The sequence below is a fragment of the Coturnix japonica genome, chromosome 5 (genome assembly GCF_001577835.2).
Source record: "Coturnix japonica isolate 7356 chromosome 5, Coturnix japonica 2.1, whole genome shotgun sequence".
Lineage (NCBI taxonomy): Eukaryota > Metazoa > Chordata > Aves > Galliformes > Phasianidae > Coturnix > Coturnix japonica.
In genome coordinates this window covers 2,584,537-2,600,048 of record NC_029520.1, presented here as the reverse complement: position 1 = coordinate 2,600,048, position 15,512 = coordinate 2,584,537, and the positions used below count along the sequence as shown (strand labels likewise).

Genomic DNA, 15,512 nt, shown 5'->3' with positions numbered 1-15,512 from the left:
CCATCATTATTTTTCCTTCATTCTGAACCATTACGATGTAAATTATTCTAAAAACTACTGGTGCAAAGTTAAGCAAGGATTCCCCATTGTCATAACCAAGACAGCAAACTTAATCACACAGAAAATGAGCAGCAGCCTACATCCTGTATGAATGCAGTCAAGTAATCCTTGGAGAGGACACAGTCCATTTCCAAAGCTTTAAGCATATGGATAAATTATCCAATTATCCTCACCAACACTGTGTTAGTCAGTTCTGTCTCACCTGATATTCACTGCATAGAGAAAGGGACATACAGAACAGAAAGTACACGTGCATGACTGTTGCTGATTGATAAGTCTTTATTTTATATTGTGGTCATCAACATGGAGACATCTCTTGAACCAGAATGCAATGTGCAGCTATAATAACAGTGCTATATCCCTGCAACAGTTGAATGCTTTAGAAAGAAGAAATGAACGCCACATAGGACAGCTTACCTCACTGCTCTGGGATGTGCTCTTGAAGACATATATCCTTTCCAAATAGAAGCTTGAAACAGTTTCAGTGGCCTTTTCAATCCATACCCCAGATATTTTGATGTGCTACACAAAAGAAAGCTGATTTTGGCATATAACAGAACTGGAAACTGGCTGTAGCTATGACAAGACCACAACTCTCTTGCTCACTGGAAATTCTGAAACTCTTCAGACACATTTTGTGTCATGGCAGTAACTGAAATAAATCTCTGCTACATGGCCCAGAGTGCCTTAAACATAACACTATTGAATTTGATAGATACAATTTGATGACTGCGGTTAGGATTGATTGTGCAAACCCACATCTCAGTTCTGAGATCTTTGTATCCAGAATTTCACTTCTTTGGACACTCGGCATGGATTATTTTCTATGATATTTGACATTTTTGAGTAGCATTGTCACATCACTCACTCAGCTCACAAGTTTATTTTCAGAACTCTTGAGATTTCTCCCAGAAAAATTAAATAAAAAACCCCCACACAACAAAACTTACCATTCTGCAGCATCCTGAGTAGGGAAGCACAAGCAAAATGTCAGAGTGGAATGGGTTCAATGTCAGGAAGAAACAGTTACTTGATATAATTGCTGAGAGAGAGCTAAAAGCAGAACAGAGAATACCACTAAATGAAAAGTTTGTGTGTTTGACTTTTAAGCTGATTCAGAAACAAAGAAAAGCAAACTAGCATAAGTAAATTACTTTTGGTCCAGTCACAGTCATAATAAGAGGGAGGTGGGAGCTTACAAGTTACAGCTGCTTAAAATACTTCATGCAATAGTAGAACATAAAAGCAGTGAATTGCTCCTAAGGCACTAGCTTTCGAAGATTTCCAGTTCAATCATATGAGGCATATGGATTCCACTGACAACGGCATGTACTGCAAGAAGATATGCTTTCTTCCTCCTCTTTCCTTTCTGCTTTGAAATTTCCACATAATACATGACCTGTGAGAAACCAGAAGAACTCTAAGAATCACAGAGCGCACTCTATCCAAAATACTGCTGTAACGTCCAACATTCCACCTGTTGGGGTCAAAATATCTTCCCAAGATTTAAAGTCCATTTACATTGCTGAGGTAAGTGCAACTATAAGGGATGGAACTGAAATCCTTTGACTGGTAACCAAAGTAAGAAATATTAACAAGGTTCCATCTGCAAAAATTTTTCCTTGAATTCTAAAACAAGCAGCTCTTCTTGTCTCTGCTCTTGAACGGTGCTTTTTTGCCAACAGCTCAGAGACCAAAACAGAATTAGCAATGACAACAGGTTAGAAAAAATAGCAACCCATTATGTTTTATTGTCATTAGTAAGCAGATTTGAAATGCTGTTACTCAAAGTTAAATACACGTGGAGCATTACTGTCCCATTATTACAATTGTTCTTATGAGTTACACTGTACTTCAACTCAGTTTACACAGATTTGTTATCTCCCCCCCAAAATCTTTTTTGTTTTATAGTTTTGGGTTTGTTGTTTCTTTAAAAAGAAATAAACTAATTTACAGTCTACAATTACCAGTCAGTTAGAATAGCAATTCAAAACCTGGACTGCATTACAAAGCATTTTTCTGAACATCCATTTTGGATTATTGCTGAAAGGTACTAATAGGTCTATTCTAGACTAGTTTACAAACATTCATAAAATAGTGGAAATACATGCTTTAGAAAACCGGTACTATTCATGCTTCTGGTCTCAAAAGAATGTGAAGATGGTAGCAAGTGATGATCATTTTCAAAGGTAAATTAGTATTAATTAGAGTTTCTTTTCTTTTGCGCTAACAGAATCTTCGGACTTGTTCTCATTTCTTTCAGGTGATTTTTCCTCTTCAGGGTTAAACCACGGAGGGTTGTGCAACATCTGGTGAGGGTGAAAACAGCATCAGTGCAAATAGCCTTTGACAGGGGAAGAATCATGCAAGTCTGGATCTTTATTTTGTTATTATTATTTTTGCTCAACTGTTTTGGCCTATCAGGAGACAAGAGCAGGTGTATCACTCATTTAAGGTTTTTCCATTGGTAATATTGCTCAGTACACACCAAGGCATATTTGCAAATATATCACTCTCCCTCCCCTTCCCAAAACTGTTGACATGACAGCATTAAATTCAGACATTTGATGACTAAGCTACTCCAGTTCAAGCATGGAACAGTTTGAAACAGTGCTAATAGACAGGAGTCTTTTTGGACAGACAAACTGAGCAGTACCAATAACAGAACTGAGTAAGCAGTTCTCTTCCCAGAGTGCTGGAATTAAACATGTAAACATACTTCAAGCAACTGCATGCCTTACAAGAGATTTTAATTAAAATAAATAAATAAACAAGAATTTCTTGGGAACTGAATACCTGAAAGCTTGTCTCTGTTTCCGCTGTCTTCAATTCAGATGATGAATTATTGTGATTCCCCAAACACGTCTTGCCAACCTGCCAATGGAGATATCACAGGTAACTTCTATGGATTTTCTTCTAAAATACCCATGCTATTTTAAAATACACAGCCACTGGTAACATCACCCTGTGTAGTCTGATGCAGCTGTAAATGTTCAGCAATTTAGTACTTATTCTCCTTTCAGCTTAAGTAGTCAAGTCTATTCCTACAAGTGACCTGTGGAAAAGGACAGTAATTATAATCTTCTGTTGTGATTGAAGAAATTGCAATGAACAGCTGAAAGTTAACATTAAATTTGAGAACTCTTTTACTCCTATTTTCTTGTCTGATTTGCTAGACCTCTTCCATATAAAAATCACTGAGCTTATTGGATGGAGAAGTCAGAAAACTCTCAAGGTATGGGAAGGCTCTTTAGATTCATCACTGTCATTTTACTACAGCAAAAATGTCATTTTCCTTGCAAATACACACTTCAACATCACAGAAAACAGAGCTGAACATTATAAATAACATGCTGGAAGAATTACAAAGTAGGTTACAAATGGAAAAGATCTTGCATTGTAAGTCTAAAGTCTTTAACAGCACTGAAATTAAGTTAAAACTCATTCCAGACTATGATCTAGACACCATAGGCAAAGAAAATGTGCAACATAGTTACAGATCTATGGTCATTTCTTTGAAAGTGCATTATGTTAGCAACCTGGTGCTTTCTTTTGGTTAATAGAAATCGATACATGTAAATGAAGTGAAACTTTACTAAATATATTTAAGTTATTAAGATTCTTTCCAACCTAACAGATTTTACTTATTTTAAATTTTAATAAGTCTTCCCCTGAAACAGGTCGTTTTTAGCATAACAATCCAGAAAATTTTTAAGTTAAATTGCATTATGTTTTTACACATCAGATACACTGGTGAAAAAAAACATACCATTCTTCAGTATATAAATGCACACATACAAAAAAGAGATCAGTAACAACCATTACAAATTTCACTGGTATTTCTGCAACTTCTTTTAGATATTTGTTTCACAAAAATTCTGATTGAGAATACTTTCCTGGAGTACTATCTAGATAGAATACAAGAGTGGAAATAAAGAAACCTAAAAGAAGACGAATATGTCAAAGCAATATGTTTTAAGGCTCTTTTCTCAGATAATTTTTGCTTGGAATAAAGAGAAAGCCAGAATTAAGCCCACAGCATTTTAAATCTCAGCAGGTTCAACTCTCTCAGCAGAGAACATTGAAAATCAACACTATCACAGAAACTAAACGTCAAGAAGTTTTGAATCAGTATCATTCCAGTACAATTTACATTAGACTGAAGTTAATTAAAAAGTCAGAGATTGACATGGGGGTGGAAAATTCATTATGTTTTTGCACTTGAGGAATTCTGACAGTCCTTCGCCTGCGACCATGCTGATCTATGAAATATGTGGGTCTGATAGAACTTGTTTTTAGTGTATTGCCTAGTATGTTAAGTAAAATATTCTTGTCTGGTTAGTCACACTGAGATAAACGCGAGGGTTTCAGGGCCTTGCAAGCCAACAGTCTCAAGATAAATGATGCTGCAGGTCAAAAAAGAAACAGCATGTCAAGGTGTGTAATAAAGAAGATGTTGTTACCATCACACACTAATCACTGAACCCCAGGGTTTGGAAGGGACCTCAGGATATCCTCAAGTCCAACCCGCCAGCTAAAGAAGGTACCCTACAATAAGTAGAAGTGGTAGACACCCAGATGGGCCTTCAATATCTGTGTAGAAAGAGACTTCTCAACCCCTCTCAGCATCCTGTTCCAGGCTTCCAGTACAAGCTTTAGGAATGGCATACAGAATCATTTACAAACACTGTTTCCATAGACCAGGTAAGAAAGGCCTTGTTGGTAGGAAAACAAAAGTGAAGGTTAATGTTTGTAGCATTCCAAATTTTTCCACTCACAGTTTTTCTTTCTGGCAAAACACCATCTGGCACATTCTTCTAAATAAAGCGACTCCTACATCTTTATTACATTGTTAAATCACAAAGAATTGTCACTCATCACTGCGAAAAGGTGTATTACTAACAAATAAATTAGAGATTAAGTGCCAACCACAACCTTCATCTTGGCATCAATCAACAGAAGTACCATAGCCAGGACTGTAACAGGTCACTTTGAGCTCTCAGTTTCAAGTCAGGTCAGTTCCTAAAGTTGAGATGGACTAGTACAACAGCATCACTCACCATAAGCATAACCCAGGCTAGAACCAGCCCAACTAAAGTCTCACGCATATACAACCCCACACCTATTCACACACACACACATTTCCGTGTATCCATGTGTACACATTTATACAATCACATATACACGTTCTGTAATCCAGATGTATACCACTTATAGATGATAAACAGATTAAAGCAAATAAACAAGCACATTCACAAATATGTATATATTTTACTAGTCTGGTCACTCTGTGCCAAGTAGCTGGATGTTTTTTTTTTTTGCTTGCTTTTGTATCTGCATGTCTCTTTCTATCCCACTAGCTCCTATGAGAGCTAGTTTGGTATGGTGGAAACTAGCACAGAAAAATGATAATTGCTTTTACAAAATAAAGGGCTGAACTGTCATCAGTGTGGTTTCCCATCTCATAACAGTAAGATTCTATTAAACTCTCCTGAAAGATTCTGGGATTTTGCCATGCTTAGCATCAAGATTTCAACACACCAATTCAGCTGGAAGGAGCTTTCAGGCTGTTTTCCTCACCCAGCTAAACTTTTAAATCTTTAAGAATGAGCATCATATTTACAGGTTTATTAGAGATGAGGAGGAATTCTGCTATATTTATTTACCTGAAGACTTGTCAAATCAAGGACCTTTCATCCTAGTTTCATTAGCATGTGTCCACAGAAGCAACTCTTTCTTTCTAGATTCAGAAAGAAATGTTTTCATTGTTTATAACAACAGCCTGCATACAGTTATTAAATAAACTATGACTACTCTCTGAAATCAAATGGCAGTGAAGTGAGGCAGACAGATCAAAGAATCCATAGAACTGTTGGGGACCTTAAATGTCATGTGGCCCAACTCCCCCGTAATGAACAGGAACACCAACAGCTCCATTAGATGCTTAGAGATCCCTTCAGCCTGACCCCAAACGTCTTCAAGGAGAGGCTTTCCACCATCTTACAGGGCAACCTGTGTCAGTACCTCACCATCCTTATCATAGAAAAGCTTCTTACAACCAATCTAAAATCTACCCTTGTCTAATTTGAAATTATTTCCCCTTGTCTTATCACAGTCCCTGCTGTAGAGTCCATCCCATTCTTTCTCATAGCTCCCTTCTGGATACTGAAAATCCTCAGTGCATTTCTATGAACCATACTGAAAGCTGTTTTCTGTTTCCTCCCTTCCCTAATATTATCTTATTTAATAAAAACCATAACTTAATATGTCACCGTTAACAAGACACATCAGAATTTCACCCATGAATAAAACACACCTACACAGCAATCTCTATGGATTACATGTGGATGGATTGTTTGCCTTGCCATTAAGTTGCTGACACTTATCTGTCAATGCATAATCAACAAAAATAGAGTAGTGTAGTTGGAAAGAGATAAGTGGAAATAAATGAAAAATGCTCACCTGTGTAGGCTTACAGGGAAAACTCCAAGAGAAGCAATCTCCAGAAAGAGATCCTTCCCCAGTGGCAGTCAGCCCTTAAATGGGGTCTAGGAGAGGTGCAGCCAGGCTCCACCCTTCTGGACATACAGCTCAATTGCCTTCACCTGTGCTCCCAGGTCTGACTCAGTGCTCGCTTCAGGTGATCAATCAGAGGTTCAGGCCATGATTCAGCACTTCCCATGCAGTCAAGGATGTCTGCCAAATTATTTATGGGCTTATTTTTAAGAGAAATAATTTCCTCTTCATGTTACAGATGCTGCACTTCTATTGTCAGACATCAGGAAGCATCTAATGTTTGAGCACTTAATTTTAAAAGCTGTAATACACAGCAATGAGAACTCTGAACAGCAATAACCACAAATGCATTCATAATGTTGCCTTCGGCAACACATTTTGTGTGTGCAACAGGAAAAAAGCCATCTGCAACAGTGAAGAGAGAAAATGAACAGGGCATGATAATTGAGGTAGGGCACGTGCCTTGAAATATTGTTCCATCTTGATTAGTTTAGTATGCAATTTGATTAGCTAAGTATATTTATATGAAATTCTGGTTATAAAATCTGCACATCTATCAGTAAAACATGCAACATTTGAGGAGTTATGGTACTTAGTTCAGCTTGTGAACTATAGAGCAGAGCAAGAGAGGTTTGCAGCTGCATGTATAAATTATAGAGATGGATCAGCCAAGTGTGCATCTTCATTTAAAAGAAGTTTCAAAAAGCCAATTAAAATTCAGTATTTCACTTGGCTATTAAACTACGCAATTTCATCTGCAAGCTGCTGAACCGTGCAACTACAAGGGTATCCCACTGCATCTACGCAGGGATTATGAGCTGCTTTTGTTACTCAAGGAATCGTACCACTTATCACTAGTGCACAGGAAACCAAGAAAATACATCCAACTCTGCTAAAGGGATAAATCATTTCCTATTTCCAGATATTCTGCAATATTGGTTGAAACAACTTGAAAGGTTTAAAAGGCAAACTTAGCTAAAATTAGCTAAAACATTTCATGTTAAATTGAAAAAAACTCAATACATATTTAAAGCAGAAAAAGAACCCACTGCATTTTCTCAGACAAATCCTATCTAATACTGCAATTAATCTGATGTTTGAATTGTTATTAATCTGCAACTTGTCTGTAATCTGCTTGTTAATTTATTGTATCTGTGACAAGCACATTAGCGCTAAAAGTGCTCTGTTCTAGTTGTTCATTTAACCTACCATTACAACCAGCACGTCAGGCTGAAATTCATCAGGTCACAAGATTTTAGTTCTCCACCACATGCATTACACACTACTCTGACATGTGATTTTTTTCTCTACACTGAATGTAGATGTTTTGATTTCTTGTATTTCTTTTTTTCTTGTAATAATACAACTTTTCCAATTTTTGAACTAGGACATTAACCACATCGTTAACCAGGTAAACCATTAAAATGCCATTCTGCTGTGAAAAAGCTGTTATTAGGCAAATTAGGTCACTGTCCCTGGAGGTGCTCCAGAATCACAGCGATGTGGCACTGAGGGACATAATCAGTGGGGAATATTGGTGGTAGGTGAATGGTCAGGCTAGGTTATCTTGGAGGTCTTTTACAACCTCCCTGATTCCATGATTCTAAGGCACATTTCTGTTCATAACACACTTCTGCTGCTTTTCATAATCCTCTCCTATTTTAGTGCACAATGCACTTAGAGAATGGTTAAATTAAATTCAAGTAATATCTTTCTGACCTGCATAGTGCTCATTTAAGAAGCAGCATTACTGCAATCACCTCAAGACTTTTATCATGATTTCTATCATTGAAATACTTATAATAATGGCTTTCCCTCCTCCCCCCCCCCCCCCCCCCCCCCCCCCCCTCTTTACCTCCTTGGAAAAGCAACGGGAGAACATGATATTAAAGTTCTGCAGTTGAAATTGGAACACAATAATGAAGGCAAATGCTATGGTTGCTTAGAGACAATGATAATTTTTAGCTCAATACTCAATGTCCTTTGTTACTGAATGATTAATGACTATGCAGTGTTTGTTTACTGCAGGAAATTAAAGCTGTAAATAAAAGCACTATCACTTTTATTTATCAGAGAAACTGTACAAGGACACAGAACAAGAAACTTCAGATGATAAGAGAACAAAGAAACACTTTATAGATTGTTAGTTTTTAGCCCAAATAAATGGTTTTAAATGACATGCATAGGAATTATTTGAAATGAAAAACAGACAAAAACATTTTTGTGTGTAAGTATTTGTCCTTAAGGGTGTCAAAAAGGGGGAGCTTTTGGGTAGAGGGAAACAATGCAAGGAAAACTCGTCCCTTCTGCACAGAGACTTTCAGGAACCAGAGGCAAAATGCATCTGTGGACAAAAAAGTGCTATTGACAAGACCACTCCAATAAAGAATAATCAATAACAAAAAGATTTTTTACACTTTAAGGAGCAGATTTTTTCAGTCTGTCCTGCATCCCAGAGGCCATTCTCTTCTTAACCACTGTCCACTTCATTATGCTTAAAAATGGAATTAACATTTTTAATAACACTGCAGGTTCTGTTTCTATTGGGAATTAATACTTCACTGGAGGTATAATAATTGAGAGATTAAATGATATAAGTCTTAATCCTACAACTCAAGCCTAGATGTATAACCTGGTTTCTACACCTGTAACTCATAGTGCACTTAGAGGAGGGAAGGGAAGAGGTTTGAAGTTTCAATGATCTTCAATTGTGACAAGTGCATCAGCTTCTCAAAACTTGTAACTCCAGTTAGAGACTTCCTCTGCCTTCTCAAACAAACGCTTCATACCAATTTGAGCTATGTTGACTAAATCGATGAGAATACAAGTTGGCAGCAGCAAAGAACACCCTTCTCCAAACACAAACAATTAAATCCCTGCTTTTATGGAAAATGCTCCTTTGTCAGTATCTTCCATTGCCTAATTTGAAACAGAATGAGTGTTTAGTTGTTCTCCTGAGTTGAGCAATGGTATAATTTCTCTTTTTTCCTCTCTGCTTAACATATTTATTTCAGTTAAAAGTTTGAATCGCTTTCTACAAACGCTCAGCAAACCTCTAAATAAATGAAATGTTACATTAAATGTTTCATTAAATGTTTCATAAACTTTCCCAAAGGGTAACCAACTCCCAGCTACTTTCTAAATGGAGTTCATAGAATCATAAAATGATCTGGGTTGAAAAGGACCTCAAAGATCATCTAGTTTCAACCCACCTGCCATGAGCAGGGTCACAAATAGACCAGGCTGCCCAGACCCAAATCCAGCCTCAGAATTATAGATCTTATTCTTTCTTCTCCTTCTCTTTAAGAAGCAACTTCTTTATCTTTAGACATAAAGAGTGCTGCAACAGCAAGTTAAAAACACTTCTGCGTACATTATTCCTTTTTGTCTTTCTCAAGAGGATGTGGCAGAGAAGAAGTCATTCATAACTAAATAAAATATTAATGTTTGCAATAAATGTGTGATGCATGCAGCTTCTTTGCTGGGTACTCTGTCACCTAGATCAGTTGCCCAGATTTCTTTGTGCAACAGCACAAAGTACTGTGATCACTGCCAGCAAGCCACATGCTCACCTCTATGGGAGATGGTTGTGTTTGGATGAAGGAGATGCACTCAGAAGCTCATTCAAGAGCCACTGTGACTGTCTCATTTTTGCTGCCATCTCCTATACTTCACCTGAAACTTTATAATACACACATTACCTTGGTTAGGATAAGTAAATCACATTGATAGTCACTTTGGTGCTTAATGTTTTTATACAATCTAGGTTAAAAACCTGATTTCTAGGTGAGCTCAGCTTACATCTTGAGAATCGCACTCCTGGATGCTCTGAATTTCTTCCTTTCTTGAGGTCATGTGAAGACTCTCTTTCCCTGGTGAAGCATTTTGCTGGACATCAAAAGAAAAGAAAAAAATTAAACCTACAGATAAAACTTCATAAAAGTCAAATAAAAATCAGGAGAACTGCAAAGGTCAGGTACTACAAACTGTTAACTACTTTATACACTGCATTTTCAGTATGCTTTATACACAGGAATGTTTTAAGACATGTTTTCCTTAAATCATTCCCCTAGAAAGGGTTTCATCTGCATACATAATCAAGACTTCCAATCTGAAACTGACCACACAGAAGTGACTTGATTGTATATTGTCTGGTACATTACTAAGCAAGATCAATACTTCGTAATGCAATATAAGTTAAACTACGTTTTCTCTAGCACCAACATTTCGGAGATGAGGGTGAGAAGAGAGGTATAAAGAAATTGTTTTGTGAAACAATGAATATAATTTCACAACTGGTCTTTTATCCTGAGTGATTTGCCTGTTTGGATTGCAATCACAATAATACAGTCACACAAACTTAAATGTCTTCCTGCTGAATGACACAGGTGTATGGATGTGGAATGATTTGCAGTACCTGTAGAATACACATTAATCTGATTTCTTGACTATCTGCAGGAGTAAATCTACATAGGAGGTGAGGAAATGCAGTCAGCTTGAACCCTTATTAACCTAACAAAATAAAGGTCTCTGCACAGATACCAGATTTCTCAGCGTGTTGTACCCATTTCTACAAAACCAGGTGAAGTCTGAGATACTCAGGGGAGACTTGCCAGCAAGGAAGCATTTCCCCAGTGTCTTGTTTTCAAATACTATTCCTAGGAAAATGAATACAAGAAAATTTCTCATTCTTATCCTCTTTAATATTCAAAATATCTGAGATGTCATGCTTTATCCTAGAAGCAACTTCTTCCCCGCCCCCTTCTCCCCCCCCCCGCCCCAAACAATAAATAATGTTTTTCCAAAGCAATTCAATTTCCATGCAATTGCCTTACCCAGTAGGATCAGATTCTGTAGCCTCCAGCCCTGCTCAGGACATCAAACTAGGGAACCATAACAGGTCTGCTTCATTTGGTCTGATTTCTACTTGACAGGCATCACATCACTCCAGCTATCACACCACCCTCATCTCCAATTGCTTTTCATTTTGTTACTCAAAGCTGACATTGCTCTGTACATCTAAAGTTCTCAAGTGAAATGTCACAAACGAAACTTCTTGCACAGGTCACAGAGAGTTAACCAGAATCTGAGAGACATGGGTAGGGGATCGGAAGATGTCTTGCCAGGTGCAGCCTGGTTCCAGAACAGCATATGGCATTCTTGTGTTTTAACTATTTACCTTTAATGCATAACACTTTGAAACTAAACTTGGTTTTTTATAAGAATTGTGTGTGTGTGTGTGTTGGGGGGGGGAAGTAAATATTAAAAGAAATAATCTATGTTTCTGAAGGCGTATCTGTTTGCTGATGATGCATGAGGTTTTGAAGTGTGCTCTGCAAACAAGATGCTTTGTTGTCAAAAGTACTTCCTCCTAACAAAAAAGAGATACATTATTCTTTGCCTGAATGAAGCCTGTTTACTAGATTGATAAGATAACCTCATGGAACTGCCACTAAGCAGGCTGGAGCAAACTACACTGGAAACAGTTTAACAGTTTCTCAACTCCTTCCCAGTTTGCCTTCAGCTTTCTGAGCCCTTCTCAAAGATTTTCAATCCAAGATTTCACATTTGAATATTTTTTCAAGGCTCATTTTTATTTTTTATATAGTTTTTAAATTGCAGAATATTCCTTACAAGCCTGACTAAAAACTTGGAATTTCAGATACTTGAAATAAATAGAATTTTTACAGTACATTTAACACATATACTTGCTGATGGAGCCCACTGGGGCACACTTTGCTTGTGGCCAAGATTTCAGAATCCTTATAACTGAAAAAGCAATCCTAACTCATTAGTTCTTTCAGTTCTCTTTCAAAGAGAATTCTGAGAAGAAATGACAGAGTTCAGCTCTGGCACAAGCCTTTGGAATTTCTTTCACTTATACTTTGTATCTTTTTTTCTTCTAACATCTTACACAGTCTTCTCCAAGCATGTGTTTAAATTGTACTCACTGTGTGACTAAAGAAAACCAGAAAGTTAAATTAACAGCATTACACCATTCATAATCTTTTGACTTGGATTCATCACTGATTTTTTTCCTGCTGTAATGATAGAATGGCTTGGGTTGGATGGAACCTCAAAGATCATCTAGCTCCTACTGGTGTGCTGTGATAACGTTATCCAATCCATCTTCCCATCTTTTCAGCATCACTGCACCACTCTCCAGTCATTATTTGGTGATGTGTTTCCCAAAATTCCACTGACAGGCCTACTTGCCAAATGATTTGCCCACACAAACCAGCACATTTATTTCCTTTCACTGAGACCATCAGACAGTTCTTTTCTACACTATGGGTTTCTAGTGATATTCAGTTTCCATGTTAAAGTTATTCAATTAAGAAAATTCAGATCTAATAAAGGGATTGTATGGCATTTTGGATGTAAGCAAACAAAGCAGCTTCTTGCTCAGTAGATATTCATGATACAATCAATATGTAAATAAATTTGTATGAGAATCAAGTTTTTTTTTTCCTCCAATGACAGGCATCATCATTATGATAGACAAATCCATAGCCCGGACTTTAGGTTGAGAAATCATTACCTAGAAACAGCTTTTTACTGGCCCAACTCAAAATCATGCACAGGGAAGACTTGGTAGCCAACTGGCACACCTGTCCTGTCTGGCTGTATTGGTGACAACAGGCTGGTGCATGGACTGAGGCCAGCATCAGAGTCCCCCAGGCTAGGGGTGCTGGCATTCAGCTGCTTCCAGAGGGGCTGCTAATTGGGTTCCTCAAAAGGACCACCAATAGGAAATAATCAGCACCTGAGCTGTTTTTGCTTTGCTCAAGAGTTTTTCTCTTCTGGGAGACTTCTTATTCTTTTGGGATATAAATGATTTATTGTCACCTCTAGGAAATCCAAACTCACTCAAGGATTTGTAGCACTTACAGTGAAAAAGCAGAGCAGTTCTTAACGTAGCAAGCAGATGAAGATGTCAGAGATTTCTGGGCAAGGTACATAGTGCAAGAGCCAGAAATATCTCCTTTTCAGCATCAGTTCTATTTGACTGCTCCTGGAAACCACATACTTAGTCGGCACATCACTTGCATGCACAGGCCAGCAGCCACATGACACTTCACATCCTTCGGTCAAGAAAAATGTGTTGATCCTGCCATCTTTCCCTTCCCCCTTTTGGCTGCATCATTTGCAATTGGAGAAGTACAGTTGCTTTTTTTTACATTCTACAATAGACCTTCTACTTGCTCTCCTAGTCCTATAAATTTGAGATATTTTAAAGGGAGTCATCTGTTAAAATTTTCTGCAATAGAAATCACAGATAAATATGTATGACTGCCTGCAGGGAGTATAAAGCAAACCACTGTATCACATTTTCTAGTATCCCCACTTATTCACAGCAGAATAAATACATGATAAGTCCAATTCTAATAACAATACATCACCGTGTTTATTTCTATGATGGTCATCATATACACATATATATACATATATTTTTATGTGCACGTTTGTGTGTTTGTGTATATTCAGGAGAGGTAGCTAACTTAACTCACCTATGCAGTCAGTATTACCCACCAGTAAGAGGAAGAGACATAGTTCACTTTTGATTTCTATTTAATCCACATTTACAGACTTATGTTTATATAGGGCAATTCATCTCAAAGGGCCGCAAACCCTACAGCATACCAGATGTTTAAATTTCTGCATAACACTTCTTTAGCAAACAGAGCTCCCTTGATTATTACTTTTAATCTGCATTATATTCAAACACCTTTGAGGTGGAAAGTATTTTCTTTCCGGTATTCATTATGCCAACACTGTACACTGAGAAACAACAAGCAAAAGCTTTTACAAAGAATCTAAGAAAAACCCACTGCCATTAAAACTGAGAGCTGTTGGCACATCTTTAATATGGATACTGAAATAATACATTTTTCTTTCTTTTCACGTGTATTTGTGCTATTTGCAATAGAATTTTGTGCCCAGCAAACTAGTGTTTAAGTTGCTGCTCAAATACCTCCAATGGAAGAGCAACATCCTTTTACAGAAATAGCTGGAGAGGTACTCTAGGGCATCTAATTAGGCTGCAGATGGATATTTAAAGCAATTTATTCAATACAAAGCTACAGGCTAACAGAAAGATGCTACATCTGTCCATTGTGGTATTGTGCTCTGAATTCTGCAGTTCCTTTTTCTACTACAGCTCATTCTGCGAGCACTGCATATTTCACCTAATTTAACCAAATGTTTCCTAGTAGAACCTTAAACCAAGATTTTCAGTTGCCTCACTTGTAACAAATGCATTTTCTTATTTATATTTACACCATCTCAGGGGGAAAAAAAAATAACAGCAAAAAGGCTCATGAAAATGGATGTAATCAATTTTCTCTAGATCAATAAGGAGTTACCTGTAATGATTCACTGTACCTCAGTTTTCAAGATAGTCAAAACGATGCATTTGCCTATATTTAACTGCAAGCAATGACTCATGATAAAGTATACCTAAGTCACTTGTTTTCGGGGGACAAATTACAAATAAACTATTTCCAGTGAGACCTCACAGGGAAGAGAGCTAAAATTACCCAGTGTAACGGAAAACAGAAGTTAGAAATACTATTTCCTCAGAATGACTTTGTGAAATCCACAAAAAAATAACATACATCAAGCTGAAGACAAAACATCACCATCTACTTGTCATACAGCAATTATATGTATACTTGTAAAAAGAAACAAATACTGAAGCTATTGGAGACAGATGTTCGGCTAGCCAGGAAAATTAAGCACAAGGACAACCACATATATCACAACAAAGCTTTGGACTCTATTGGAGCTAAGCACTGACCATCCAGATTACAACTTAATTCAGTAATGATCATCCTACAAAAATCTAAGTTGTGTACAATACACCACAAGTGTGAATAGTCATTTTTATGTAATAATAGATATAATCAAGATTATATAGCAGAATCATTAAGATT

The 15,512-nt window shown here is 37.2% G+C and overlaps 1 protein-coding gene across 1 annotated transcript in view; it reads right to left on the bottom strand.

Moving 5' to 3' along the window:
* Positions 1 to 1,781: 1,781 nt before the first annotated feature.
* LUZP2 (leucine zipper protein 2) overlaps positions 1,782 to 15,512 on the bottom strand; it is a 101,563-nt gene continuing 87,832 nt past the window's right edge. Inside the window, exons 10-12 of the mRNA XM_032445007.1 lie at positions 10,378 to 10,464; positions 2,857 to 2,934; positions 1,782 to 2,369 (exon numbers count right to left, since the gene is read on the bottom strand). Coding sequence (XP_032300898.1) covers positions 2,265 to 2,369; positions 2,857 to 2,934; positions 10,378 to 10,464 — 270 coding nt within the window. The 3' untranslated portion in view covers positions 1,782 to 2,264. The remainder of the gene's footprint in view (positions 2,370 to 2,856; positions 2,935 to 10,377; positions 10,465 to 15,512) is intronic.